General features: G+C 40.1%; 1 protein-coding gene across 2 annotated transcripts in view; it reads left to right on the top strand.

The window, feature by feature from the left end:
- Positions 1-10,396: 10,396 nt before the first annotated feature.
- The window catches only part of Nup160 (nucleoporin 160), a 55,141-nt gene continuing 44,231 nt past the window's right edge, over positions 10,397-21,306 (top strand). For both annotated transcript variants that reach the window (XM_047519284.1, XM_047519285.1), the window contains exons 1-7: positions 10,397-10,617; positions 10,886-10,997; positions 16,004-16,214; positions 16,835-17,057; positions 18,657-18,735; positions 19,262-19,376; positions 19,942-20,100. In XM_047519284.1, coding sequence (XP_047375240.1) covers positions 10,518-10,617; positions 10,886-10,997; positions 16,004-16,214; positions 16,835-17,057; positions 18,657-18,735; positions 19,262-19,376; positions 19,942-20,100 — 999 coding nt within the window. In that variant the 5' untranslated portion in view covers positions 10,397-10,517. The remainder of the gene's footprint in view (positions 10,618-10,885; positions 10,998-16,003; positions 16,215-16,834; positions 17,058-18,656; positions 18,736-19,261; positions 19,377-19,941; positions 20,101-21,306) is intronic.

Genomic DNA, 21,306 nt, shown 5'->3' on the forward strand with positions numbered 1-21,306 from the left:
GTAAAAATTAAATAAAAAATTTATATATATATATATATTTATATATATAAATTTATATATATATATATAAATTTATATATATATGACTGTGTATGACATAACCATACCTCTGGGAAGGACGGTTTATTAAGTTTTTATATGTCATCAGCTTCTCTGTGTGAATTAATGTCTGATAATTTCTAATGATACAAGATCTAGGTTTGATAGGTATACTGTTTATATTTTTAGAAGCAAAACTCAAGACATACGACTCAAGGACTTTCTTCTGACTTTGTGAATTAAATTATGTAGAAGCTCTTTCAAAGATACACAAGTAACTTTTAATGTCATGAATCATAACATGTAGAAATTTATGGAAAATATTACATGAAAGGTGAAAAAAATGGTGACTTACACCTAAAATCCCAGCTGCTCAGACGGCTGAGGCAAGAGGATCTCAAGTACAAGGCCAGCCCACTAACTAAGTGAGACCCTGTCTCAAAATTAATAGTGTTAAGGGGCTGGAAATGTAGCTCAGTGATAGAGCAACCTTGTTTTCAATCCCCAGTTCACACACACACAAAACCCTAGGGGGAAAAATACTAAAAAGGGAAGTGAGAAGTCACTGACATGCTTCACTTAATTTACAACCTAGCTTTTAAAAGAAGTTTCTCTTGCAAGGCCCTGCTCTATGGGTTTCTTGGGGATATTTTGAAAATGCTAGACACCATGTCAGGGCAACTGTTAAGTTCCTATAATGTCATCCTGGCTTCTTCATCTTTTATCAACCTTATCATGAAGTCTATTAAAACAAAGTTCTCCCAAACCCACCAATGATAAAGACTTTTATACTGAGGCAGGAGTTACCTTTCCAAAAAACTTTTTTTTTTCTTTTGGCAGTACTGGAGGTTGAACCCAGGAGAGTTCTACCACTGAATTAGATCTCCAGTCCTTTTTATTTTTTATTTTGAGACAGGGTCTCGCTAAGTTACTTACAGCTTCAGTAAGTTGCTGAGGTTGGCTTCAAGCCTGTGATCCTCCTTCCCCAACCTCCCAAGCTGCTGGGATTACAGGCATGAGCCCATGCCCGACCCTAAAATGAAATTTTTATACCAAACGTACAAAAAAATTTTATGTAGTACTTTAAATAGCAATTTAACAAGGCCCTAAAAAACTCAGTGAGATCCTGTCTCAAAACTTAAAAAATAAAAAAAGGGCTGGAGATGTGGCTCAGTGGTTTAGTGCCCCTGAGTTCAATCCCTGATTAAAAAAAAAAAAAAAAAAAAAAAAAAAGAAAGAAAGGAAAAGAAAAGGAAGAAAGAAAAAAGGCATAGCATCCTATTAACATGTTTTTAAAGTTCCTCAGAAAAGAAATATGTTTAACTTTATTCAACATCATCTCCATAGTTATTTAAACCACCATTTTCTTCTTTTAAGGAGTAGCTATTAAGTAATTCAGAAAAATCTGCCTTAAAGTTCAGTTACAGTGGCACGTGCCTATAATCCCAGCAGTTCAGGAGGCTGAGGCAGGAGACTCAAGCCAACCTCAGCACGGTGAGGTGCTAAGCAACTCAGTGAGACACTGTCTCTAAATAAAATACAAAATAGGGGCTGGGGATGTGGCTCAGTGGTTGAGTTCAATCTCCAGTACCAAAAAAAAAAAAAAAAAAAAATCAGTTACAGTATTGTTCACTTATACTTATCCATTAGTGGTGATCCAGAAGACCAAAAAATTATTAGAATACAGTTTCAGATAATTACAAATAATTTTTTCTTAAGAAAGTATCTGTAAATAAAATTTGCTGCACAAACAATAATCTTGGTAACATTCTGCATTGTTTGTAAATGATTCACCACCTACCCACTAGATGGCACTGTGAACCCATTTATGTTACAGTCATCCCAACAGCCTGTTAATAATAGTTCGGGGTATTTGAGTTTTCTAAGAATGCATACATGATTATATTCAATTATTTAGACATTTCTCAAACATTTATCCATTACTTTAAGTTCCAGAACTCTGATGGGTGTTGGAAAGAAGGAAAATGAGACTAAAACAAACCTAAAAGAGCTCACCAAAATAAAAAAATCCTAGATTACTAAGAAATTGAAAGATGTTCCATCAATTTCACAACCACTTCTTTAAGAAACAAAAGGTGACTACATTAAACATGGACATTGATTTCATAGCACATTCTTATTTAAAATATGTGAAAAACTTTATTCTTTATTGTGTGGGGGGTTCCAGGGATTGAACCCAGTGCCTCCATACCACTAGGCAAGACCTCTACCACCCACTGAGCGACACCTCCAGATATTTAAAATGAAAAACTTTATGGCATATTTCAGAATTGAGAAAATACTCTGTGTGGAAAGCATTGGCTAGACATACATCTAAGAAAATGTTATAATATAACTGGCCCAAAGGACACAGCTTGTATGTAACAAAAGTCAGTTTTGACTCAGGGACATGCTCTGTCCTGGGGAGTTCTGTGCTTTTTTTTTTTTTTTTTTTCTGTGCAGATTCCCAGCTGCCTATCCATAGGCAAGGGGTATATATGTATGCATATTTGATTCCCCAGGAAATAAGACTCAGGCAGAGGTTTGCATGTGGGAGGCCTACTGGGGAGTACTCTCAGGAGCAGCATTTCTATGGAACTGAGAGAGACAAGACTGTACAGAGAGAAATTGCACTAAAATGCAGTTGCAACAGGGGCCTAAGCCAATCCCACACAGCACTCGAGGTTAGGCAGTCCTTCAGAGCTGTCCTAGATCAAAGCAGGGGGACTAACCAGAGTGGTAGCACACACCTATAATTCCCAGCTACTTGGAAAGCTGAGACAGGAAGATCACAGTTCAAGGTCAGCCTCAGCAATTCTGTAAGACCCTGTTTCAAAATAGAAATGGCTGGGGATATAGCTCAGTGGTAGAACACCCCTGGGTTTTTGGAGGGAACTAGCATGGGGGTAGACCCTGATACTTCCAACCGACACACCATCAAAAGCAGGGCACATAATCAGGTAAGCCAAGAGCAAAAGTCAAGGTCTTAGCAGGGCCCTAGGGGAGAATCTGTTTCTGTCCTTTCTAGTTTCTAAAGGTTGGCCACATTCCTTGGCTCATGGTCACCTTTCTCCATCTTAAATGCCAGCAATTTCACATATCTTTGACTATTCTTCTATCCTCATATATCTTTTTCTGACTTAACAGGAGAAGGTTCTAGGCTTTTAAGTACTATATGATTAGTTGAACTGGAAGAAGGTCTTGGAAGTCAGGACAACAAGGAGCCCTCAAAGGTTTTAAAAAGAAACACAACAGTATTAGTGATGTTTAGGGACATGTACCTCATAGTGTACTTGTAGAGAGGCAGGGAGAGTTAAAGTAGAGTCAATGAGGGAGTTGTCATCTGAGAATGAAATGTGGAAGGCTCTAAGAAGGAAAGGAAAAGAATGTTCCTGGAATCCATTGCTATCTAACTACCAAACAACTCAGTGGTTTAAAATAGCAACCACACATTTTGCTCATGAATCTTGAATTGGGACAGGGATCAGAGGTGGTTACACATCTCTGCTCAGTGTTTGGGGCTGGAACAGCTGGAGCCTCCCCAAGCATCCTTGCCTTCGTGTAAGATTGTGTGGTCTCTCCCTGGAATCTCCTAGAAGCAGTTAATACCACTCCCATATTCAGTATATAGAATTTTATTTGGTAAAGACAAATGGTGAAATTATATGAGGTTAAATTTCTGATTCAGGAAAAAATGTTTTAAATGGTAGTTTCCATCAATTAACTCAGTATTTTCAATTCAGCAACATTAGTATTTTTTTATACCAGGGATTGAACCCCAGTGCTTTACCACTGAGTCACATCCCCAGTTCTTTTTATTTTTTTGAGACAGTCTTGCTAAATTGCTTAGGGCCTTGCTAAGTTGCTGAGGCTGGCTTCAAACTTGCAGTCCTCCTGCTTCAGTCTCCTAAATTGCTGGGATTACAGGCATGTGCCACTGCAACCAGCAACATTAGTATCTTCACCCTAAATACTGATTGTTCCTACAAGGATCCGCTACTCTTCTTCCACTCTTCTCCTCACCAAGTTAACAGAACCAGTTGTCAAGAAAGAGACAGGAGTCATCCTAGTCTTGGTGCTATCACTCTCACCCTCATCAGATCCTTCTGATTTTACCTACAAAATATTCCTTCAAACCTACTCCCTTCTTCTCTATTCCACTCAGGACCTCATCAAATCTTGCCTGGACTACTCCCTCACCCATTCATTAGTAAACCACATATTTGCTGAATGTCTCCAATGAGTCAGGCATGATTCTTGGAGGGTGCAGTATAGCAGAAAAGTGGGAGATGAGGAATAGAAAGTAGGGAGGCAAACTAGGATGCTATTGGCTCAGTGGTAGAGCGCTTGCCTAGCATGTGTGAGACACTGACTTCAATTCTCAGGACTGCATATAAATAAATAAATATCCATTAACAACTAAAAAATATTTAAAAAAAAAAATCCAGGGGTGGGAGGGGTGGGGGGGAAGGGGACAAATAACAGAATGAATCAAACAGCATTACCCTATGTAAATTTATTTATTTATTTTTTTTAATTTTTTTTTCTGTGCCATTCATGTGTGTACTTATTCAAGAATCTGTTAATGTTCGATTATGTAATCAGATATTAAACCATAATCCACACTTTTTGTCAGTGACCTTTGGCAATTAGTCCTAGGTACATAAGTGAACAAGACTAACACATGCAATAAAATTATAGTGAGATTCCAAACAATGAATATTAAATAATTTTGCAAAATGGGCACTGCCCTTCCATAATATCCAGTTAGTTTTGATTCTGTGGAACTAGCAATGTTGCTTATATGGACCGGAATTTCCTTTCTTTTTAACCCTGGTTATTCGAATTCTACTCATATTTCAGGTTCCAGGATGTACATTTTCTAGTCCATGACAACTTTGATGAAAACTAGAGCCCACACTCATCCTTTACTTCACAGACAGTTATTGCCATCTGAGTAGCATTTTACATTCTACATTTTTGTATACATTTCAGTTTCTATCTTAGGCTGAAATTACAGCTCTTGACTGCAAGGAACTGACCAAATTGTAGGTAACTTCGGCAGGAAACAAACTTATAGAAGCAGTCTTATAATACGAGCAAGATTCAAGGGCGCCTAGGTAATAGGACGTAAATTTATGATTACACAAATGGTATGCCTTTACGCCATGTACAAACAGAGAAACAACATGTATCCCATTTGTTTACAATAAAATAAAAAAAAAACATGCAAACATAGTAAGTTTACATGACATTGTTCACAGAGATAAATCTTTGACTCTGGTCCTTCAGTATCTGGTAAGCATTTAAAAAATACTCAGTATTTTATTTTTCTTTAGTAATAGAATGTTAGACTTCTTTTTACAGTCCCAGGGCCATTGTTGTTTATTTATTGGTATTTAAATAGATTAGGTGGTGCATTCTGTATCTATTCTTGACAAACAATTTTCTTTAAAAAATTACTATTAAGTTAATCAGTCATGCATTCTGAAAGCTGTGTTATCATGTAGTAAAATGCTGTGCTTTTCAGCGTAAGGACCTAAAACAGTACACGGATGACTGTGGGAACATCATGAGTATGCACAATATAAAGAAATGTTTATTGTGTAATGTTAAATTGTAAAGAAAATGACCTAGATTGCACAGTGAAATATACTAACCTCACAACCAAAAAAAAAAAAAAAAATCCAGATGAGATGGTAGGATGAGTCCAGGGTGATTGTGGATGAGAAGGTGAAAGATGACTGGATTTTAAGTTTTTTTCATTGTTTAGTTTTTGGTACTAGGAATTGAACGCAGGAGCCCTCTGCCACTGAGTTACATCCCAAACCTTTTCATTTTTTGAGACAGGGTCTCTCTAAGTTGCCCAGGCTGGCCTCAACTTCCCACGTAGCAGAGACTGCAGGCATGTGCCACAATGCCTAACTGGACTTTCGCTGTATTTCTCAGGCAGAGTCAATACAACTTCCTGACTGACTGGATATTAGATAAGAGAAAAATTAAGATTCAAAGAAAATTAAGACTCAAAGATGACTCTAAGGATTTTGGCTTGAGCAATTGGAAAGATGCTAGTAACTGAAATAGGAGGAATAAATCAGAAATAAGTGTTGGGAAAGACATTAGGACTCTAGCTTTGGGTATTCCAGGACTTCAGTCTGTTAAATCTAAGATACAGAATAGGCAGTTGGATATATAAACATGAAATTCAGAGGAAAGGTTTGAACTGGAAACATACATTTGGGAATCATCTGCATATGGCAATCTGTCATTTAAAACCAGAAGACTAGATGAAGTTCCCAGGGGAAGAACTGAGCTCTAGGACACTCCAACATCGAGGATAGGGAAAAAAAGAAGCAACTTGGAAAGGAATCCAAAAATAAACAGTGAAACAGATAAAAGTCAAGAGAGTATGGAAGCCACTTGAAGAAAGTGTTTCCAGAGCTAAACCTGGCGGTGCATGTAATCCCAGCTACTCTGGAGGAGCAGGAGGATCAAAAGTTAAAAGTCAGCCTGGGCAACTGAGGGAGACCCTGTCTCAAAACAAAAAATTAGGAATTCCCACTTTGGGTCCCCTTCTTCCACCCAGGAGAAGCCTTTTACTTTTCTTTAATAAAGCTTACTTTCTACTCTACGCTTGCTGAGGCATGCTTCTCTGGCATTATACTTCAACACCTGAGGAAGCAGGACTTGTCACTGGTAAACAGTGGTATCAGATTTGGAGGTCCCACCAAGATCTACACCAAGACTGCCCATTTCTCAAATGCCGCTCCAGTCTATTACTTCTCAACCAGACTTTTACCGTGGACCCCTCAACCGACCCAGTTTCTAAAAGGGAACTCTAAGCTGCTTGCCCCATGCTGCCTCCTTCCAGCTTGAAGCAGCCAGAGTGGTCGTCGCCCGCTTTCCTTACAGCAGTAAGGAGTTCCTAAAACTATAGGCGGGGAATGAAGCCAGAATTGGGGACAGGCAGTTAGTGTAGAAATAGGGGACCAGGTCAGATAGAGGAAATGGGGGCCATGAAAGCCATCTGCCTCTGGAAGTTGGAGACTGCCCTGGAAGAATGGAAAGTCAAGGACCTGCAGAGCCTATTGATTACCAAATTCACCCCCCCTTGTCAAGGACTACAGGCAAGGTGATGCTAATTAATGCCCCCTGGGCCCTTACCTGCCTGAATCACCTTGGCCCTCCCCCTGCCCCTCTGCTTCTCACTTTACGCAAAACCGGGACTAATCACATAGGCAGGAAGGAAAGAGATAAGGGGGAAAGAACAGGAGAATAAAACCTATAAAAAGGACAAGATTTGCTCAATCCAATGGATTCCCACCTTTGGGTCCCCTTCTTCCACCTGGGAGAAGCCTGCTTTTACTTTTCTTTAATAAAGCTTACTTTCTACTGTTAAAAAAAAAAAAAATTTAAAGGGGGTTGGGGATGTAACTCAATGACAAAGCGCTTGCTTAGCATGCAAGAAGCCCTAGGTGCAATCCACAGTGCGCAAATGCAACACACACACACACACACACAACCACACCAAGAGAATTCAGTATCAAATACAGAAACATGACATCAATGGTAATCTTGAAAATATCAGTTGCAGTAGGGCACAAGGAGTCAAAACCTGATAAAAGCAGGTTTAAGTGATAATGAGAGAAAAGAAATTAAACAGAATGCTCTTAAATCTTCTTGAGGAATGAGGAGCAGAAATATGGGTTTCAGAAGAGAATGGAAGTCAATTGAGGGCTTCTTTGAAATGGAGAAATAATGGCATGTTTATATACTATCTCTCCATAAGCTCAGGGTCAATTCACTGTAAAGCAACAGGAAGGGAAGGGAAAGTGTATGGGAATCAATGTTGGTACTCGGGAGATGCAGTTTTCTTTTGATTGCTTTAATTTTCTAAGTGAAGAAGCAAGCTGAGAGTAAGGATGAGAGAGGAAGTGTTGGCAGTTAGAGGAGTTATGAAATACTCATTTAAGGCAATAAATGGACAAGGAAAATATAATCTGTTTGCTGGGGAGCATTAAGGACTCAACCGAGACTCATAGGCCTGCAGCCCAGTGAGGTGGCGCACGCCTGCAACTCAGAAGGCTGAGGCAGAAGGACTGCCAAGTTCAAAGACAGCCTCAGCAAAAGCAAGGTGCTAAGTAACTCAGTGAGACCCTGTCTCTAAATAATAAATACAAAATAGGGCTGGGAAAGGAAACAAATGATAATTTGAAGAGAGAGTCTACAGAGTGGGAGAAAATCTTTACCACACACACCTCAGATAGAGCACTAATCTCCAAGATATATAAAGAACTCAAAAAACTTAACACCAAAAAAACAAATAACCTAATCAATAAATGGGTTAGGGAAAAAGATACTTCACAGAAGAAATGCAATTGATCAACAAACATGAAAAAATGTTCATCAGTTCTTGCAATTAGAGAAATGCAAATCAAAATTGCTCTAAGATTTCATTACATTCGAGTCAGAATGGCAATTATCAAGAATACAAGCAATAATAAGTGTTGGCAAGAATGTGGGGAAAAAGGTACTCAAGACATTATTGATGGGACGGCAGATTAGTGAAACCACTTTGGAAAGCAGTATGGAGATTCCTCAGAAAACTTGGAATGGACCCACCATTTAACCCAGCTATCCCACTACTTGGTTTATACCCAAAGAACTTGAAAATCAGCATACTACAGTGATGTAGCCACATCAACACTTATAGTAGCTCAATTCCTAATAACTAAACTATGGAACTAACCTAGATGTCCTTCAACAGATGAATGGATAAAGAAAATGTGGTACATATACACAATGGAATATTACTCAGCCTTAAAAAAGAATGAAATTATGACATTTGCAGGTAAATGGATGGAACTGGAAAGTAACATGCTATGTGAAACAAGCCAATCCCAAAAAAACCAAAGTCCGAATATTTTCTCTGATAAGCGGATGATGATCCATAGTGTGGGGTGGGTATAGAAAAATGAAGGAACTTTGGCTGTACAGAGGGGAGTGAGTGCAATGAGGGGGAGGGGTGAGGTAGGTGGGGAGGGGAAGGATGGTAGATTGTGAGACATTATTACCTCATATTCATGTATAAAAATATATATATATATATATTTTTTTTTTTTTTGCGGTGCTGGGGATCGAACCCAGGGCCTTGTGCATGCAAGGCAAGCACTCTACCGACTGAGCTATCTCCCCAGCCCTGAAAAAGAATTAAAAAAAAAAAAAAAATTTATCACTGTCAAAAAAAAGTTAATGAAAAATAAATAAATAAAAGTTTTTAAAAAATAGGGCTGGGGATGTGGCTTACATGAGTGCCCCTAAGTTCAATCTCTGGTACAAAAAAAAAAAAAAGACTCAGTCCTGAGGGAATAAGGGGCATGTTAGTAGGGTGTATACTTTACTCCAGCCATGTTCCACTACAGATTTGGATTGAATCGAAATTGTAGTTTTCACTAGAATGAGATGAGAGTTAAGTAAGGGAGTGATTTAAGTAGGACAAGAAGGAAACACCAAGGAAGTGAGAGAGAGTGAGAAGGTGGTAGAACAATGGATTGCGGAATGAAGGAAATGCATTGGTGACCTAAGTGAATGAGGTAGAAGGATGGGGGATGATGGTCAGAATAGGATGAATGAACCTGAGAACGGCAGAAACTGGTTGCAGTCACTGCTAATAAGGTTACGCAAGTGCTTAAAATCGGCTATCATTAAGGAAGGGGGGAAAACGTTTTACCACTGGAAATCAGTATTTTCCTCAATATCAAGCACCTACTACAAGAACTTCTAAAGGTCCACTCAGGACCCTTACAACATCTGAAAGCCAAGAATCAGCTCAAGAGGGGAAACGAAAGGCAAATTCCTTTTCACGTGTGCAAGTGAGTAGCATTTAGGTAACCTCAGCAGGCTGCAGCATCCATGCTAAACTGCGCGCGTTGTTTCACTACACAAGCACACACCTTTCTCTAGAAAAAAGCCAACAGAAAAAAAAGTCCCTCTCCCCTTCCACCTTCCCTCACACGTGTCGCTGAAGGGTGAAGAAAAAGACAGTGGGGGAAGATTTGCAGACAGACACTTAACGGCGGAGAAGCGAGCGCAAACTCGGGCTCTTGGCAGAGGAATCCCACGGCCTGGCCTCCCCGGACTTGGTCCCTCGGGTTGGCTCAGCCCAGTCGCCCGCCCGCGTCGCTTTTTAAAATGGAAACAAACCCTGACCCGCCCTGCCCCGAGGCCGCCGGGAAAGGGGCGCTGCCCTCTGCACGCCTTCCAGCCCGGCGCTCAGAAGTTCCCGCAGGAAGAGGCGGCTTCCTCCTTTGTCCACGGTCACGCTCCGGGTGGAAGGCCCGCAATGCATCGCAGAACCCTCCTTTTTCCCCCCTCAGGTCGCCGCACCTGTCCGCGGCTTCGATAGCCACGCCCCCGGAAGTGACGGCGGCTGCGCGGCCCGCCCGTGTCCCGTCGGGCCTCGCGGCGGCGGCGGGAAGATGGCGGCGGCGGGATCCCTGGAACGGAGCTTCGTGGAGCTAAGCGGAACCGAACGCGAAAGGCCGAGGCGCTTTCGGGAATTCACAATCTGCGTTGTTGGTATGGAAGTGGCCGGGGAGGGTGCGACCCGATCCCTCCCCTCGGTCTCCTCCTATGGGTCCCTGGGTCTGTGACCCTCCCGGTTCATCCTCCTAGGTCCACATGCCCACAGCCTCTGGATCAGAGCTTTCCTTGGTGTCTAACTTCTTCCTCCTTTCCTCCTTCCCTTTATATGGATTGTCAGTCCGTCACACTCTGTTTCCTTGGCGTCCTCAGTACCTGTCATCCTTAGTACCACGTGTGCAGGCTGACCACGTTCATTTTGCAGGGACTGCAAATCCCGTTACCGGAACGGTTAAATACAGTGAGAGCGCAGGGGGCTTCTTCTATGTGGAAAGCGGCAAGTTGTTCTCCGTCACCAGAAACAGATTCATTCATTGGTAAGTGCTTGTTCTCCAAACCCCACTGGAAGGTAGAGTTGTCTGGCATATGAAAATCGCGACAGTTCCCCAAGCGTCATTCCTACCGAGTAGTAATCGACACTTAGGAAAAGAGACTGCTTTCAGTTCATGTCAGAATTGGGAAATTTGACACACACAGTTTTAAGAGAGGCACCCACCTGGCAGTAGTAAAAGCAGAGGGAATGTAGCTTAAGGGATTAAAACCCTGAACACCAATTTTATAATCAGGAGCCCATTATGTTTTTATAGTCTTTACAGCTTCATTCTACTGATGCGGTTGAGCTTTTACATGTGAGCCATTTTACTAGGTACTGGGATGAAATGATGAACAAAAACAACTACTGTTTTCATCATGCAAGATGTATCTGTGGAAGAATGGGTGTGGACTCACCTTGTGTGCAGCAGTTTCTTGAAAGAAAAAAGACTTTAAACTAGTGACTGCAACATAGATATGTAAACACAGATTTTTCACATTTGCTCTAGAGGAAAAGTTTAGAAGCTATGAGAGGCCAATTGGAACACTGAACTTTACTGGCAGTGCAGGGAAGTTTGCAGAAAGTCACATTTAAGCTGAGATTTGAAGGATGAAAGTTTAACCAGGCTCTTCCAGGGCATGGGAAAGAGAGCAGTCCAGCAAGTGTGATCACTATATGCAAAAGCCATAACGTGGAAAGAACTTGGCAGGTTTGAGGAACTAACCAAAAGACTATGTGGATAAGTGCAGAGGTAAAATAAAGTGATGTGAGAGATGTTGAGGCTGAAAAGATAGGCAGGACTCAGACTGCGAGGAACTCCCAAGCCATTTTTTTTTGTGTGTGTGGTGCTGCTAAGGATCAAAACCAGTGCCTCACATGTCCTAGGCAAGCACTTTGCCACTGAGCTGCAGCCCCAGCCCCATCTCAGACTGTTTTTAAGAATTTTTGGATTTTTAAAGACTTACTAACATGATCAAAATATCACTTAAAAATGATCAGTCTATCCAGGTGTGGAAGCGCACACCTGTAATCCCAGCAACTTGGGAGACTGAGGCAGGAGGATTGCAAGTTCAAAGCCATCCCAGCAATTTAGCAAGGTCCTAAGCAACTTAGAAAGACCCTGTGTTTTGAAAAAAAGAATGAGACCAAGAATCTGCACCTTAATGAACAAAGGGTTAGTAATAAGAAAGATGTGGCCAAAACCAGATCAAGACTTTGATTTTTTTCTCTGAGATAGGAGGAAGCCACTGGAGTGTTTTAAATGGATGAATGTCATGATCTAAGTTGTATTTTTAAAGTATCGTTGCAGTTACTGTGCTCAAAAGAGAATAGGAAAGGGGAAAAAGTGGGAGTGGGGAGACACAATCCAGATAAAAATTGATGGTCGCTCAGACCATGGAGGTGATGGTAGTCTGCGAGCAAGGTTCTGATTGTGGATATGTTGTCAAGGTGAATTTGTTAGAATTCATTATTGTATCAGATACAGAGTATACTCCAGATTTCTGGCTAGAGCGCCTGGATGTTTTAGAGATAACTCTAATTGAGTTGTAAAAGAGTGTGGGTAAAATGCAACAAGTGAATTTTTATTTTTGTTTTGTTTTGATTTTCTGCCCAGTTTAGTGGGCCTGGGAATCCTCTTTTGGACAGGTTTAGTTTGAAATACCCAGTAGATATCCAAGAGAAAGTGTTGAGGCAATAGTCAGGAGTTCCTTAGAGTGGTTGGACTAAAGATTCAGATTGTGCAAATCATTGCACTTAAAGCTTTATAATGAGTGTGCTCCCCTAGATAGTAAATAAATCAGGGTTTCTAAACTTCTGAACTATTGGCATTTGAGGCCAGATAAGTCATTGTTGTGGGGTGTAGAGTGTTGAGCATTATCCTGGCCTCTGTCTACTACAAACCAATAACATGTCCAACCCCCCACTCCCGTTCTACCTCCCCAGTTGTAACAACCATATCTCTAGATAGTGCTAAGTCCTTGGGAATGCAGTAGAATCAATCCCAGTTGAGAATACTTTCGTAGAAAAGGTCTCAGGACTGAACCCTGTTGCATTCTAACAGGACAGTCAGGAACCAGTGAAAGAGAGTATCGCTGAGGTAAGAGTCAGAGTGAAGTAGGCTAAGGCAGGAGGATCTAAAGTTTGAGGCCAACCTCAGCAACTTAGTGAGACCTGTGTCAAAGTTAAAGGGCAGGGGGTGTAGCTCAGTGGTAGAGCACCCCTGTTTTCAATCTCCAGTACCAAAACTAAAAATAAAAAAAGAGAGAGTGAAGTCCCAGAAGCTAAGGGAAATATTTCAAGAAGGAGGAGAGTAAATCTTGTCAGATGCTATATAATTCATAAGGTGAGAAATGAAAATTGCCATTTGCATTGTGGAGATTATTGACCTTGTCAGAACTGCTCCAATAATAGGGCAGAAGCTTGAGTGGAGTGGGTGTAGAATAGCTCTTTCAAGTAGTATTACTATAAGGGAAGCAGAGACACCAAATGATAACTGTAGGACAGTGGGGACATTTTTGCTGCAAGAAAGGGTCCATATCATTATTCTGAGGTAAATGTGACCATAACAAGAGGTAGAGAAGCCTTTAACAGTCACTGGTGCTGCTGAGTATAGGGCAGCAGGATAAAACTGCAAGACATTTGCCCATCTGTATTTGAGGGGTTGGTTCCAGGAACTCTGTGGATGCCAAAATCTGCAGATGCTTCCATCACTTACATAAAATGGCATAATATTTGCATATAATCTATGTATAACCTCTGTAGATCATCTGTGGGTCACTCATGATACCTAATAAAATGGAAATGCTATATAAATAATTGTTATGCTGCATTGTTTAGGGAAGAAGGTCTGTGCATACTCAGTACAGATACAGGTGTCCCCCCCCCAAAAAAAAAGTGTATATATATATATTTTAACATATATATATATATGTTTAATCTGAAGATGCACAGACCATGGATAGAGAGAGTAGTCCCACAGCTAGCTGTAGTCCCACAAGGGTGACCAGTTTGTAGAAATGGAAGGAAAGGAGCAATGTCAGGAAGAAGAAGAAAGCAATAAGATTTGACAAATCACAAGTGTTAGTCAGTTTTCCATCACTGTAAGGACCTGAGATTATCAACTTAGAAAAGGTTTAATTTGGCACACAGTTTTAGAGATTCCAGTCCAGGATCAGTTAGCTTTGTTGCTTTTTTGCCCATGGCAAGGCAGCACATCACGCCAGGAACCTGTGATGAAGCAAAACTGCTCACCATGGTCAGGAAGCAAAAAAGAAAGAGAAGGGGCCAGGGTCGCACTCTCCCCTCCAAGGGCTTGCTCCCAGTGGCGGAAGACCACCCACTGGATCCCCACCTCATAGAGGTTCTACTACCTTCCAATAGTGACTCTCTCAGGACCAAGCCTTCAACACATGGGTCTTTGGAAGACATTCAAGATCCAAATCAACATAACACATGCTGAATGAAGGACATTACCAGTAAATATGTATTAATGATGTCTAAAGATGACATATACATAGAAGTTAGGGGAAGAAATGTCTTCTTTAGACAACTGCTATGATAGGTACAAAGCTAGGCATGGGCAAGAGAGGGTTGTAATTTTTAATCTGAATTTGAAACCAAATAAGTCCTTTAGGCAAAATAGTTCGTCTTCTTTGCTGCAACTTTAGTTTGAATAAAACTTTTTTTCTTCAAGTATACATGCATTTTATCAAGGAAAAAATGTTTATTGAATGCTGGCTCTGTCCCAGGCACTTTGTCGTGTCTGTATGTCCAACTGCACATGGCAGATAGCTCTGCACCACAGAGCTTACTATTGTTTATTACAAAGGAAACTCCTTTTGAGAAGTAAGTCATAAAGAAAAACTAACTTTGATATGTTCAACATGCATTTATTCTTGTTTTTAAACTCTTTCTTTAATAATTATTAGCCAAGTGCTGTGGTGCACATCTGTAATCCCAGCAACTTGAGAAGCTGAGGCAGAAGGATCACAAGTTCCAGTCAACCTCAGTAACCTAGCAAGACCCTAAGCAACTTAATGAGACCCTGTCTCAATATTAAGAAAAAAGAAGAATAAGAAAAAAGGGTACCTCTGGATTCAATTCCCAGTACCAAAATAAATAAATAAATAAAAATTTGCTATTTTTGTTGTGCTATTGCATATTAAGGAGTAGTAGAAGAGAAAAATACCCACATATATGCACTCAATTTTGTTTGGTGCAGTAGTGTATGTGGAAGCCACATTCCACTATAAGTAATGGGTATGTTGGGTATCAGTTTTCATCATAGTAGAGTTTAGTTGGATTGAATATTGTCCTGAATAGTTTGGAAGACTTCATTTAACAAAATTATAATGAGGTTTGAATTTTGTTTTGCTGTTTTGTTGTTTTGTTTTGTTTTGTTTTGTTTCGTTTTGTTTGTGGCAGGGATTGAACCCAAGGGCACTTTGGTCACATCCTGTGCCCTTCTTATTTTTAATTTTGAGATGGGGTCTTGTTAAGTTATCTCAGGCCTTGCTGCATTATCAAAGCTGGCTTTGAACTTGAAATCCTCCTGCCTCAGCCTCCTGGGTTGCTTGGATTACAGACATGCGCCACTGCCCCAGCTTATGCTGTATTTTATTTAATATGGTGATTTGCAATATAAGAGTGGTCTGAATTTTTTTTTTTTTCTTTTGGTACTAGGGATGAACCCAAAAACATTTTACCCCTGAGACATATCCCTAGCCCTTTTTAAAATTTTTTTCTTTTAGGACAGGGTCTCACTAAGTTGCTTAGGGCCTAAGTTGCTGAGGTTGACCTCAAACTTGGCAGTCTTCCTGCCAAGGTGTGCGCCACCATGCCTGGCAAGTGGTCTGAATTTGTTTATCCAAAATTTTTGAATTTGAAGCATTCACTTGGAATACACACACACGCACACACACATTTCAGTGCAGCAGTTATTGAGAAAGAAAAGCATACACATTTTTTAATAATGTCTTTTTTTTTTTTTTTTTTTTTTTGCTCCCACAGGAAGATCTCTGCAGATACGTTGGAGCTGGTGGAGGAGTCACTGGACCTAAATCTGTTGAATAATGCAGTTCGCCTAAAATTCCAGAATTGCAGCATCTTACCTGGAGGAGTTTATGTCTCTGAGACCCAGAATCATGTGATAATCTTAATATTGACCAATCAAACAGTGCACAGGTTACTTTTACCACACCCTTCTCGGATGTATAGGAGTGTAAGTTGGTTAAACGTAGTGTCTTTTATTTCCCGAATTACTTTAGCTCTCACAAATTTAATCCTGGAACAATATTTTTTGTAATTGAAGGAAATTTGGATTTCTTGTTAGTCCTCAAAAAGTATACTTTGGTGGTTACTCTTTTAAATGATAAGACAGTTTTTTTTTTTGGGTGCTGGGGATTGAACTCAGGGCCTTGTGCTTACGAGGCAAGCACTCTACCAGCTGAGCTATCTCCCCAGCCAAGACACACATTTTAAGTTGACAAAACAGTGTTCTTTAAAAAAAATAGCTTTTCACCATGGGCATGGTGGGCACCCCTGTAATCCCAGCAGCTCAGGAGACTGAGGCAGGTTCAAAGCCAGCCTCAGCAATTTATTTAGTCCTTAAGCAACTTAGCGAAACTATGTCTCAAAACTAAAAAAAGAAAAATGAAATGGGGATGTTGCTCAGTGGTTAAACACCTCTGGATTAAATCTCTGGCACACATACAAAAAAAGCTTTCATTTGAATCTTAATTTTTTTATTTTAAAAACTTTTTTTTTTTTTAAGTAATTGAGAGGAACTAAGCAAAATTCAAAGTTATTTTGATTTTAAAAGATTTTTCTTTTTTGTTACAGGAGTTGGTAATTGAAAGTCAGATGCAGTCAGTATTCACTGACATTGGAAAAGTTGATTTCAGGGATCCTTGCAACTATCAGTTAATTCCAGCAGTACCTGGACTATGCCCTAATTCTACCACGTCAGCAGCCTGGCTTAGCAGTGATGGGGAGGCACTGTTTGCTCTCCCATCTGCTTCTGGAGGCATCTTTGTTCTTAAACTACCTCCTTATGACATACCTGGTAAGAACGGGAATTGAGCATGGATTTAACTTGAATCAAGAAATATTGGGGGGGCTGGGAATATAATCAATGTAGAATGTCTGCCTGGCATGCATGAGGACCTGGGTTCAATCCCCAGCACCACAAAGAAGGAAAAAGAGAGAGAGAGAGAGAAAAGAAAGAAAGAAATATTGGGGCTGGGAAAGCTCAGTGGTAGAGTGCTTGTATACATGAGTCCCTGGGTTCAATCCTCAGTACTACAAAAGAAAGAAAAAAGAGATATTGTCATGAAAACAGACCTTTGGCTAGGCATGATGATGCACATCTATAATCCCAGTGACTCAGGAGTCTGAGGCAGGAGGATCACAAGTTTGAGGCTAGCTTTACAACTTAATAAGATTGTATCTGAAAAAATTTTTAAAAGGGGCTAGTGATGTAACTTTGTGGTATAGCTACATCTTGGGTACAGTGGGTTCAATTTTCAGTATCCAAGAGAGCAAAAAACAGACCTTCAGAAGTTCAACCCCATCATTAACACAAGAACTGCTTCTGTATTGCCCCTGCATTGGTTGTTCATCATTGTTTGCCTAATGAGTTCCTGATGCTTTACTTTTATACAAGGGGTTTTAGACAGTGGGTGAGGAACTATAAAGCATATTGGATTATAGAAAACAGATAAATATAAGACAGCCTATTCTGAGTCCTCTAGTAGAGATGAGTTGAGTTAACTAGTTGCCCACCCTCAGATTGAGGATTTGTAATTAATGAAACTAAATTTGTCTGCTGATACCCAAGTTATCACTATCCCTTGCCTGGAGTATTGCATTAGCTTCCTAAATGTCTTATCAGATATCATTACCCCTCTTCAGGAGTTCCTCAGGTAGACTGATGCATTTAAAACATTAGTTGATACATGTCACTGCACTGCTCAAAGCTGTCCAATGACGGTGCTTCCTTATCTCCACTCTGAATAAACTCAGAGTCCTCAGATTAACTTATAGTGCCCTGCTGCTGCCACTCTGACCTTGTCTTTTCATGCTTTGCCTTCATCTCTCCACCAGCCATGACTTCTTGCAATTCCTTGAAACACTCAGGCATACTCAGGGCGTTTGCCTGGGACAGTCAGCTACCAGCTTGATCATTCCCTCAACTCTTTTAGGTTTTTATTCAGTGTTACCTCACTGAGGCCTGCCCTCACCACTCTCTAAAATTCAAACTCTGCTCCCCAGACACACACCAGCAGTCTCTATACTCTTTTTTTATATTTTATTTTTCTCTACTATTACCATTGTTCTTAACTAACTTTCTGTTTCTCTCTTCCTCTCAGTGAAATATAAATTCCATGAGTATAGTTGTTTGCTCATTTCTAAAGATGAGGTTAGAGTGACAGCAATGGGGTATGTAAGCAAAATTTAACAAAAATATTTAGGAATTAAAATCTTTCTTTAATGCAATAATGATTCATTATATTTTAGGGTGACATGTGGGTAACATCATAAAACTTTATTAGTACAGAGATGTAGAAACCCATCGCCTGTTTTAAAGCCTTGTTTGGTTACATAATTCATGCCTTTGGATTTCTCTAAGTATGATCAAAAGGTACATTGGCTATCATTGCAGGTATAGTGTCAGTTGTGGAACTGAAACAGAGTTCAGTAATGCAGCGATTGCTCACAGGCTGGATGCCAACAGCCATCAGGTAAGTGATGTCTGGCGGGTAAGTCAAAGGGCCTGAGAATATGATCTTTTTGCACTGGTCAGCACCTCCCAGTGCTTTTAGTCTTATTCCAAGGCACCACTGCACTGGAGAGAAGAGTCTATGAACCACCACATTCTATCTGAAGAAAATCAGACTCAAGTCTGTTTTGTCTAATTGAACCTTGACAGCAGAAACTGTTTATATTCTCACAATATTCAGTTTGGTGCTCTGCCCTGATTTAACCAAAACCAATTTCGTGTAAATTACTGAAGTGTAAAGTTTTTGATGGTTACACTGAAACGATATAAAAGGAAATAGTTTTCAATTGTTATGTAGACCCTTTTAAAATCTATAGTGATTAGTAGAAGCCAAATAGAAATGTAGTTGTATTATTTCAGCTGATAAACTCCTACTCCTTCTGCTGAGAGCATGCATTTATAATTTTATTATATCTCTTGAATTGCAGATTCTAATGATCAGATTATTTACAACAGTAAAATTCTAAAATTTGGCCTCATATTTTTAGGGGTGATCAGGGACCTTCAGACCGTGCACTCAGTCTTGCTGTTCATTGTGTGGAGCATGATGCCTTTGTCTTTGCCCTGTGTCAGGATCACAAACTACGAATGTGGTCTTATAAGGTAAATAGTACATTTATAATTACTATTAGTTAAAATAGAATTGTTAACTGTGAGAGAATTCAAATTATGGTCATTTCCAGATTCAAACAGTTCATTTAGCTTTGTTTTCTGCACATTTACCCCTTTTTGTCTTTTGATTTTGAAAATTATGAACTCTACAAAAAAGTTGAAAGAGCAACAAAAGTATTTTTTAAATGCCTATTGATAAAATGATTTTCAAGATTTACCAAAATAAGACAAACAGCTATTAATTTTATCTATCAAGCTGAAGAGGTACATTTGATCTTAACCCATTAAAAACAAAAACCTACATCTCAGCCTGGTAGTGTACACTTATAATCCCAGGTGCTTGGAGGGAAGGAGGATTGCAAATTCAAAGCCAACCTGGGCAGTTAGTGAAACTCTCTCTCAAAGTAAAAAATGCTGGGGGTATAGCTCAGTGGTAAAGCCCTCATATGCACTACCCTGGGTTAGATCAGCAATACCAAAAAAATTTTTTATAGAATATGTTTTTGTAGCCTGTCTATTCTTTGACTATCACCTATTAACTCTTTATCTTGGGCAGGACCAAATGTGTCTGATGATAGCTGACATGCTGGAGTATGTCCCTGTGAACAAAGACCTTCGGCTCACTGCTGGGACTGGGCACAAATTACGACTTGCTTATTCCCCTTCCATGGGACTCTACCTAGGAATATACATGCATGCTCCAAAACGAGGACAGGTATGGAACCAATAAGATATGTATCAAGTTTTTCTACAAGTACTGATGTGGGAAATAGCTGTAGGCTCATTGTGTCTTTTTAAGTTCTCTGCACCAACCTAGATGTTTCAAGTGTTAAGTTGAGATAATGGTAGTTTGGGGTCATTGTACGACTTAAAAGATCTTGAAGGAAGGGTCAGGATGAAATGAAGTAGAATTTAAAGGAATAGTTAACCAAAACTAAACAAGAAAGAGTGAATTTGGAAGTCTGGGTGGTAAAAAATGAAATTACTAAAAAGGAAGGTTGGTATTATCAAGTGGTTATGGGAAAATTAACTTTTAGAAATAATTTTGCTCATCAGCCAGATGCTATCTATTGTATACAGGATGTATTACAATAGTGTGATGATATAATAAGCAGCTATTTGTTGGGTATTGTGTGTTTGGCATTGTGCCAGGTCCTGTATATTCATACATTAATAAAAATTAATACGTGGACTGAGCTTACTCTGGGCTCACACAGTGTGTGTGTGTTATCCATTTAATCCTAATAACATTCCAGTGAGATAGGGTGTGTCTTCTCACTGCTGGAGCTTTGATTCCCCTTGCTAGGTCACTGCCCTGCCCCAGTGTCTTCTCAGTCCTGTTTGGGCCCTGACCCTTTGATACTCCTGTGCAAAGAACACCCTCACTACCCTCCCCAAGTTTCCATCCTGTACCAGACTTTCCCAGGGTATGGTATGGTAGAAACCATCCCACCCTGCTCTTACTGCACAGCCCAAGCCATGCCAGTCCCAGATGTGGATGCTCTTACCTCCTTAGGTGTATGTTTTTTTTTGTTTTTTGGTTTTGTTTGCTTTTTTTTGTATTTGATGTTGGAGATCAAACCCAGGACTGCATGCATGCTAGACAAGTGCTCTATTGATGAGCTACATCTCTAAGCCTTCCTTAGGCTCTTGATTCATCATACCAGGCCATATCACCCTCTGCATGCCTGCCCTTCACCTGCTGGTGACCTCACTCCCTGTGCTGGTACATGCCTGCATAGATGTCCCCTTCTGCTTCTTTAGGCTGACTCCCCCTGCCAAACCCCACTTTTCCACCTCACCCCTGGGACAGCAAGGATACCTTGCTCTGGGCACCTAATGGTTTTAAGTCTGAATTGTTGAGAACAAAATAAAAGGAAAGAGGATATACTCATTCTTAAAATTGGTTTCTGATATTAAA

Source organism: Sciurus carolinensis, chromosome 11 (genome assembly GCF_902686445.1).
Source record: "Sciurus carolinensis chromosome 11, mSciCar1.2, whole genome shotgun sequence".
NCBI lineage: Eukaryota > Metazoa > Chordata > Mammalia > Rodentia > Sciuridae > Sciurus > Sciurus carolinensis.